This window comes from Somniosus microcephalus, chromosome 4 (genome assembly GCF_052327205.1).
Source record: "Somniosus microcephalus isolate GS21.2 chromosome 4, FLI_Smic_1.0, whole genome shotgun sequence".
Classification (NCBI taxonomy): domain Eukaryota; kingdom Metazoa; phylum Chordata; class Chondrichthyes; order Squaliformes; family Somniosidae; genus Somniosus; species Somniosus microcephalus.
In genome coordinates, this window is record NC_140990.1 from 136066145 (window position 1) to 136075905 (window position 9761).

The 9761-nt window shown below is 45.2% G+C and overlaps 1 protein-coding gene across 1 annotated transcript; it reads right to left on the reverse strand.

Moving 5' to 3' along the window:
- Nucleotides 1-979: 979 nt before the first annotated feature.
- Nucleotides 980-9370, reverse strand: LOC147119818 (putative G protein-coupled receptor 139). Its single transcript, XM_085984153.1, has 3 exons — nucleotides 9301-9370; nucleotides 3832-4716; nucleotides 980-1272 (listed from the first exon to the last, which is right to left on the reverse strand). The coding sequence occupies exons 1-3, from the start codon at nucleotides 9368-9370 to the stop codon at nucleotides 980-982; spliced, it is 1248 nt and encodes a 415-aa protein (XP_085840279.1).
- Nucleotides 9371-9761: the final 391 nt, after the last annotated feature.

Consider the following 9761-nt stretch of genomic DNA (forward strand, 5'->3'; position numbering starts at 1 on the left):
GCTGCAGGTGCAGCAGGCGGTTAGGAAGGCAAATGTTATTTTGGCCTTCGTAGCGAGAGGCTTTGAGTACAGGAACAAGGATGTCTTGCTGCAGTTGTACAGGGCCTTGGTGAGACCACATCTTGGGTATTGTGTACAGTTTTGGTCACCTTACCTGAGGTAGGATGTTCTTGCCATGGAACAAGTTCAGCGAAGATTCACCAGGCTGATAACTGGGATGGCAGGTATGACGTATGAGGAGAGATTGGGTCGATTGGGCTTGTACTCGCTGTAGTTTAGAAGAATGAGAGGGGATCTCAATTAAACTTATAAAATTCTGACAGGACTGGACAGACTAGATGCAGGAAGGATGCTCCTGATGGTCGGGGAGTCCAGAACCAGGGGTCACAGTCTAAGGGTAAACGGTATGCCATTTAGGACAGAAATGAGGAGGAATTTCTTCACCCAGAGTGTGGTGAACCTGTGGAATTCTCTACCACAGAAGGCAGTAGAGGCCAATTCATTAAATATATTCAAGAAGGAGTTGGATATATTTCTTAAGGCTAAAGGGATCAAGGGGTATGGGGAGAAAGCAGGGACCGGGTACTGAATTTGGATCAGCCATGATCACATTGAATGGCGGAGCAGGCTTGAGGGGCCGAATGGCCTACTCCTGCTCCTAAATTCTATGTTACCTATGTTAATGTTGAAGGTTGGAAGCTTGCAGAAGAAGCAAGGCTTGCTGTGGACCTTAAGAGCAGCAGCAATAATTACGTCAACTTCTGCGACTTTTTGACTGGAAATATTGAATTGCCAAGGCTTCCCACACGCTGGAAATCAATTGGCCAATTGTGGTAAATTTGTATCAATCTCACAGACCCATTTGCAATCGTGATGGAATCACTAAATTAGGGGAAACCACCAATTCCCCGCACCTGAATTAAAATTGACCCTATGGTGTTAAAAGACGATCAGACCATTCAAATGCGGTTCATGCAAGTCACGTATAACGGATATCCTTCTGTCTGTAATACCACGGGACATTATTAATTATGTAGATGCGCTCGTGCAGAAAATACCAGGGAACGCTTTTAGAACATGCCAGTGCACGAATCGTTCCTATAACAACAGCCGCGGTTTCCTCGGTGCAATATTCTGTTTTCAACTTCTGGCAACAAATGGCCACAAATCGATCGAAGGTGAAAGCGACCGTTAACAAGACAGAACTGTCTCTTGATGCATGAATTAAAGTAATGCTGAGACTGCATCCGGGAGTAATGGACAGGAAGCTACCTGGAAAATAAATAATAGGAATCCGGTTTAATATCAAAGCAGTGATAATGACCAGGAGTTCCGTCACCGCCATGGACACCAGGTACCGAGTGATACATCTGGAGAGACCGGACTTACCTCGGGGCAGGATCACAATCGCCACGAAATTAACTGTAAGAAAGAAAGACTTGCACTTAATTAGCGCATCACCGGACGTCCCACAGCGCTTTACAGACAATGAAGTGCTTTTGGAAGTGCAGTTACTGATGTCAGTAAATTGGGATGTTTGTGTCATTGGTTCTGTATGGTTACAAGACACTAAATTGGGATGGTTTTTGTCTCTGGTACAGTCAGATCAGCAGCCCCAATCAACGGTGGGTTTGTTGCCCACGACTACGCCTCTATGCCAGCTTGTGAGTCTCATATTTACACTAATTTATTGCTGGGTAATATTTTATACGTATACATTTTTTGACAAATTTGTACTTGGTGTTAGGGTGAAACTGCCAAATCTGCAATTACTATTCATCCCTATTGGTCATGCCGACACGAAGAGTCATTTGTTTAGTGTAGGACTGGAGTACATGTCGGCCAGACCAGGTCGAGTGGGAGGTTCCCTTCTCTGTCTCACATTACAACAATGTAGCAGGTTTCATGCCTATTCTAATGGGAAATAGAGGAATGGCAGAGTCTCTAAGCAATTATTTTGTATCGGTCTTCACGATAGAAGGCACTAAAAAGTTCCCAATAATAATAGATAATCAAGGTGCTATAGGGAGGGAGGGAGGAACCGAAAACAATGTCTATCACTGGAAAAAAAAGTAATAAGTAATGAGAAAAAGCAAACTAATGGGGCTAAAGCCCGACAAGTCCCCTGGACCAGATGGCCTGCATCCTAGGGACTTAAAATAAGTGGCTGCAGAGATCACTGCAGAGATAGTGGATGCGTTTGTTATAATCTACGAAAATTCCCTGGCTTCTGGAGAGGTCCCAGCAGATTGGAAAACCACAAATGTTACGCCACTATTCAAGAAAGGAGGGATACAGAAGCAGGAAACTATAGGCCAGTTAGCCTACCATCTGTCATTGGGAAAATGCTGGAATCCATTTTTAAGGAGGTAATAGCAGTACATTTAGAAAATCATAAGTCAATCAAGCAGAGGCAACATGGTTTTATGAAAGGGAAATCGTGTCTGACAAATTTTCTAGAGTTCTTTGAGGATGTAACAAACAGGATGGATAAAGGGGAACCAGTTGATGTAGTGTATTTGGATTTCCAGAAGGCATTCGATAAGGTGCCACATAAAAGGTTACTGCACAAGATAAGGTTAATGGTAATATATTGGCATGGATAGGGGATTGGCTAATTAGCAGAAAACAGAGAGTCGGGATAAATGGGTCATCTTCTGGTTGGCAATCAGTAACTAGTGGGGTGCAACAGCGATCAGTGCTGGGGCCTCAACTATTTACAATCTATATTAATGACTTGGATGAAGGGACCGAGGGTACTGTAGCCAAATTTGCTGATGATACAAAGATAGGTGGGTTAGCAAGTTGTGAGGAGGACACAAAAAGTCTGCAAAGGGTTATAGATAGGTTATATGAATGGGCAAACATTTGGCAGATGGAGTATAATGTGGGAAAATGTGAGTTTATCCACTTTGGAAGGAATAATGAAAAAGCAAATTATTATTTAAACGGAGTGAGACTACTAAATGATGCGGTACAAAGGGATCTGGGGGTCCTAGTATATGAAACACAGAAAGTTACCTTGCAGGTACAGCAAGTAATTCGGAAGGCTAATGGAATGTTGGCATTTATTGCAAGGGGTTGGAGTATAAAAGTAGGGAAGTTTTGATGCAACTTTAAAGGGCGCTGGTGAGACCACACCTGGAGTACTGGTCTCCATAATTAAGGAAAGATATACTTGCATTGGAAGAAATGCAGAGAAGGTTCACTAGGTTGATTCCTGGGATGAAGGGGTTGATGTATGACAGAAGATTGTGCAGGTTGGGTCTATACTCATTGGAGGTTAGAAGAATGAGAAGTGATCTTATTGAAACATAAGATTCTGTGGGGCATGGACAGGCTGGACGCTGAGAGGATGTTTCCCCTAGTGGGGGTATCTAGAACGAGGAGGCACAGCATCAGAATAAGGGGTCACCCATTTAGGACGGAGATTAGGAGGAATTTCTTCTCTCAGAGGGTTGTGAATCTTTGGAATTCTCTACCCCAGAGAGCTGTGGAAGCGGAGTCATTGAATATATTCAAGGCGGAGACTGACAGACTTTTGAACTACAAGGAAGTCAAGGGGTATGGGGGGAGAGTAGGAAGATTGGATCAGCCATGTTCTTATTGAATGGCGGAGCAGGCTCCAGGGGCCGATTGGCCTACTTCTGCTCCTGTTTCTTATATTCTTATGGTCTTATTTTATCTGATGCCAGCCCACAAACGTACAGATTTATTGTATTCACCTTATCTCAATAACATTGTTTTCCAAACTCTGAAGCACTCCATGGACAATTCTCACAATGCACAATTAATCCTGTGGTTTATACCTTCATTATTTTATTAATTCACCGAGTACATTCAGTGGATATGTGACCGCGTTCTTTAAATCCATTCTGAATTTACACTGAGTCACTGCATAAATAAAGGTGTTGGTGCAAGAACTCAACAGCTGAAGCATATTTCCGCTTTCTTGTAGAATAAATTTGGGGTCACTGAAGCCTTTGATTATATAATCATTTGTAAATCGCTCATAAAAGAACTGTACAACAAATGTCATCCACAACAGGATGAAAGTGCCCGAGATGGCGAAGAGTAAAACGATGGACTTTCTCCGGCTCTCCATCTCTGGGTCACTCTGATTCTCTCCATTGCTGTGGGCCCGGAGTCTCCTGCGGGCTCCACTGGCCACTAGAATGTATCTGACGGTCAGAGCATTGAGCAGCAAAATCAGAAGGAACGGGGCACATGGGGTCAAAATACGGTCGAACCAGTCAAACGCTCTCCATACGGGTGAGGTATAACGGATTTTCTTCAGTCTGCAATACCACGGGACATTGTTACTTATGTACATGGGCTCGTGTATAAAGTACCATGGGACGCTTTTCAGACATCCCAGCGCACAGATTGTTCCTATAACTACAGCCGCCGTTTTCTCGGTGCAATAATTTGTTTTCAACTCCTGGCAACAAATGGCCACAAATCGATCGAAGGTGAACGCGACCGTTAACCAGACCGAACTGTCTCTGGATGCATGTATTAACGCAATGTTGAGACTGCACACCGGGGTGATGGACAAGAAACTACCAGGAAAATAAATACCCGGAATCCGGTTTAATATCACAGCAGTGAGAATGACCAGGAGATCCGTCACCGCCATGGACACCAGGTACCGAGTGATACATCTGGAGAGACCGCACCTTCCTCGGGACAGGATCACAATCGCCACTAAATTGACTGCAAGGTTAGAGAGAGATGAAGAATTAGAGTAAGCTCCAAAGAAGTGTTAGGTTGACCGGAATTATGCAAAAATAGCAGCTTTGTTAGCTGAAGCGACGAAAACAGTGTAATAATCCAAAGTGGAAGTGGGACAGACCGCCAGTTCGGGTGAATGAAAGTTAATAATTTTCATTTATAATGGGGATCCATAAGGGAACAAATCCAGTCAAACAATTTTATACGTTTCAAATGGATTAAAAGAGTGGACTGTGCAATGATAATTAAAATAACCCGTACCTGCCTGAGGAGGGACAGAGCAGCGTTTTTAGGAAAGATGTCAGGAGCAGCGAGTGTGGAAGTCCAGTGAAGGATCGAACCAATGGTCGGGGTTATAAAATGGAACAGAAGCCCGGGATTAACGTGTTCCCGGAATAAGGTTTATTAATAAACTAGTCACTTATTTGAAGGTTTCGAATTGTTGACCTTTAGCTTACCTTCAATAAGTCGATTCGTTGAAGCCAATCAGCGTAAAGTAAATCATTAAATCATCTCAGCAATTGATTGATATGTTGGATTGATTAATGCTGCATTTGTCAACAAATGGTTCACCTATCATTATTAATCAACAGTGAATGATTCACATATTCATTACATTCATCGGATGAGACGTTTAACCGAGGCCCCGTCTGATCTCTCAGGTGGACTTATAAGATCCCATGGCACTATATCGAAGCAAAGCAGGGGAATTATCCCGGGTATCCTGGCCAATATTTATTCCTCAATCACATAGGATATACGGCACAGAAACAGGCCATTCTGCTCAACCAGTCCAGTCCAACATCACTAAAACAGATTACCTGGTCGTTATCACATTGCTGTTTGTGGGAGCTTGCTGTGTGTAAATTGGCTGCCGCGTTTCCTACATTACAACAGTGACCACACTTCAAAAGTACTTCATTGGCTGTAAAACGCGTTTTGATGTCCCGAGGTCGTGAAAGTGGCTATATAAATGCATGTAGTTCTTGAAAGCAGTCATCAATTATTTGTATATCTATGCGGACCAATTTGAATTGCAGAAAATTAACGCGAGTTAATTAATTTAATTTAGTTGCTGCAGCCATGCCTCTCAATTGATGCCCCTTTGTTTTCTCACAGGGTGTTCAGTTCTGAGACGGTCGGAAGACCACTTTCGCTGTACTCATCATCCGCCCATATGATCTGGGGCTCTTCAGTTCAGTGGTGGGGTTGGCTTTGAACAGATAGGCAGCGTTTCTGCATTTTGTACAATAGTACACCTGTTGGAATTCAATGTTTGTCTCACACCCGATGTACAAATTAAAGACATGACTGCGGATCTTCCACAGCGACTGAAGAATTACACTGTAAATAACTTGAATATATAGAACGCCAAGGCACCTGGGGGCTGAGAGCGCCCTCACAACCGCACCCCAGCATGAGCCAATCCGCAGGAGAAAAGGGAAGATAAATCAGACAGATTCATCAATTACAGTAATGTGATAATACCACTGAAATAAAATATGAATAACGTGATAAAAATGTATGAACACGGTTTCTCAGTGTGCTGTTGGTATCTAGCCTGCTTGTGCACTGCAGTGATATGATGTGCAATAAAAATTGTCATTTAAAGCAATCACGTTTCCCAGTCACACCCAGCTGCAACCGATTGCTCGGAGTCGCGCCAGGGGATGAGAGAAGGTGGGAACAGAGCTTAGATCCCTGGAACTGAGGGAGGTGAAATATTATTCGACTTGATTTCAACGCAATTGTTATAGGTACATGTAATTCAGTTTAAAAACACAAAGATATTTTTGTAGTTAAATTGTCTCCATCTATCCACAATCGTCCAGAAACAGTTAAACGGGAGCAAGGCGGGAGCTGGTGGATAGTTCGCCCGCTCCTCACAGCGTGGTGGTGGGAGAAAATGGAGACACATTTCGAAGTGTTATTTCGAGGTGGGTGTTCGGGTCGGCTTATTTCACTCTGCACCACTACACAGGCCGAGTACAACCATGAAAGTACCCTCTTACCCTCTCTAGATCTTTTCATCGCTAACTGCCATCGTGACATCAGCCACCTCCATTTCTCTGCTCCCCTCACTCACGCCAACCTACCTCCCTCTGAACTTGCAGCACTCCATTCTCTTAGATCCAACCCTGACATTGTCATTAAAACTGCTGACAAGAGTGGTGCTGTTGTTGTTTGGCGAATCGACCTCTACTGTATGGAGACTGATCGCCAACTCTCCAACACCTCCTCCTACCTCTGCCTGGACCATGACCCCACTAGCAAACATCAAGCCACCGTTTCCAAGGCAGTCACTGACCTCATCTCCTCTGGAGATCTTCCCCCCGTGGCCACCAGCCTCATAGTTCCCCAACCCTGCACAGCCCGCTTCTACCTCCTTCCCAAGATCCACAAACAGGACTGCCCTGGTAGACCCATCGTTTCAGCCTGTTCTTGCCCCACCGAACTTATCTCTTCCTATCTTGACTCTATCTATTCTCCCCTTGTCCAGTCTCTTCCCACCTACATCCGCATCTCTTCGGACGCACTTTGCCACTTTAACAGTTTCCAGTTTCCTGGCCCCAACCGGCTCCTTTTCACCATGGACATACAATCCCTCTACACCTCCATCCACCACCAGTATAGCCTGAGGGCGCTCCGCTTCTCCCTTGAATAGAGGCTTGAACAGTCCCCATCCACCACTACCCTCCTCCGCCTGGCTGAACTTGTTCTCACATTGAACAACTTCTCCTTTGAATCAACTCATTTCACCAAATCAAAGGTGTGCTATGGGTACCCGAATGGGTCCCAGCTATGCCTGCCTTTTCGTGGGATATGTGGAACACTCTTTGTTCCAGTCCTACACGGGTCCCCTCCCGCACCTCTTTTTCCGGCACATTGATGACTGTATCAGTGCCATTTCCTGCTCTCGCCCTGAACTAGACAATTTCATTCACTTTGCCTCCAATTTCCAGCCTTCCCTCACCTTCACATGGTCCATCTACGACTCTTCCCTTCCCTCCCTCGACTTCTCCATCTCCATCTCTGGGGATAGCTTATTGACCAACATTCGCTACAAGCCCACTGACTCCCACAGCTACCTGGACTACACTTCCTCCCACCCCGCCTCCTGTAAGGACTCAATTGCATTCTCCCAGTTTCTCCATCTCAGCCGCATCTGCTCCAACGATGCCACCTTCCACACCAGTGCTTCCGACATATCTTCCTTTTTTCTCAACCAAGGATTCCCCTCTACCGTGGTTGACACGGCCCTCGACCGTGTCCATTCTATCTCCCGCACATCTGCCCTCACCCCTGCCCCTTCCTCCTGGAACCATGACAGAGTTCCCCTTGTCCTCACCTTTCACACCACCAGCCTCCACATTCAACGGATCATCCTACGCCATTTCCGCCACCTCCAATGTGATCCCATCACCAAATGCATCTTCCCCTCCCCTCCCCTTTCAGCATTCCATAGGGACCGCTCCCTCCGAGACACCCTAGTCCACTCCTCTATCACCCCCAGCACCCCTTACCCTTCACTCAGCATCTTCCCGTGCAAGCGCAGGAGATGCAACACCTGCCCTTATACCTCACCCCTTCCCACTGTCCAGGGCCCCAAACACCCCTTCCAGGTGAAACAGCGATTTACTTGTACTTCTTGCATTCTAGTATGCTGTGTTCGCTGCTCACGATGTGGTCTCCTCTACATTGGGGAGACCAAACGCAGATTGGGTGACTGCTTTGCGGGACACCTCTGTTCAGTCTGTAAGGGTGACCCCGAGCTTCCGGTCACCTGTCATTTTAATTCACTGCCTCATTCCCACTCAGACCTCACTGTACTTGGGCTCTTGCATTGTTCCACGGAAGCACAGTGTAAACTCGAGGAACAGCACCTCATCTTCCGATAAGGCACTTTTCAGCCTTCCGGACTCAATATAGAGTTCAACAATTTCAGATCATAACCTCGGCCCCCATTACATTTTTACTTATTTTTTATCCCCACCTTTGTTATGGCCCTTTCCCACCCTTTTTTTTCTCTCTCCCACATGGCAGCTGTCTCTCATTCTGCCAGGTCATTTCACACCTAATCTAGAGCCGTCTTTTGTCTCCACTAGTCCTATCACCATCTCGTCTCGTTTTGAATACCTCTTAACGTCTCTTCACTTCTCTTTTGTTCTCTCCCAGCCTGGCCTTTCAATCGATTTCATTTCCTGTGCCTTTCCAGTCTTGACAACGAGTTTGACCCGAAACGTTGACTCTATTTTGTCTCCACGGATGTTGCCTGGCCTGCTGAGTTTTTCCAGCATTTTCTGTTGTTATTTCGGGTTTCCAGCATCCGCAGTATTTTGCTATCATACATGAAAGTAAACAACCGGCATAAACACTTGAAGGTAATTGCAATCAACTGTCGCACTGAACTACAGTCCTTCTGTGTGTAACATCGGTCGAACCAATCCCGCTGTACAGAAGACTCCGGGGGGAACACATTGCACAAAGTGTGGCCAATAACAAGTTACTGAGACGATCCAGATAACTAACGCTTTTTACAATCAATATCTTACTGCAATACTTTACCTGGCACAGCGATAGCTGCAAGGACAGTGTAGTAAATGGCATATACTAGGCCTCTGGGTGGGGCGTGCATTTTCTGTGAGAAGCAGCAATGTCTATTCCGGATCCCACACACGCTCTGTTCGACATTTAAAGGATCCCTTATTATACCTGATGTGAACACTCCGAGACACAATTAGATGACATCACCATAAGTGTTAGTTACAATCATTGCACAAACAAGTTAGGTGACATCACCATTGGTGTTAGTTATAGTCATTGGACAAACAGATGAATGCACCGGATTTGACTCTGATTTCTGTTGCAGTAGAATGGACAAAACTGGACGCCACCGAGTTCTAAATGAAAACGCCGAATAGCTACAATGTGAGCTGAACACTGGAGTCACATTGCAATTTTCTGGTGTTTTTCGTTTAAACGTCTGCGGAAAGGAAATGTAGAATACTTGATATCAGCATGTAGCA

Coding starts and splice junctions, on each gene's coding strand:
- LOC147119818 (XM_085984153.1), bottom strand. CDS start 9,370: ATGCACGCCCCACCCAGAGGCCTAGTATATGCCATTTACTACACTGTC. Junction 4,717..9,300: donor TGCAGCTATCGCTGTGCCAG/GTAAAGTATTGC, acceptor CTAACCTTGCAG/TCAATTTAGTGGCGATTGTG. Junction 1,273..3,831: donor ATATCCACTGAATGTACTCG/GTGAATTAATAA, acceptor TTTATTTTCCAG/GTAGCTTCCTGTCCATTACT.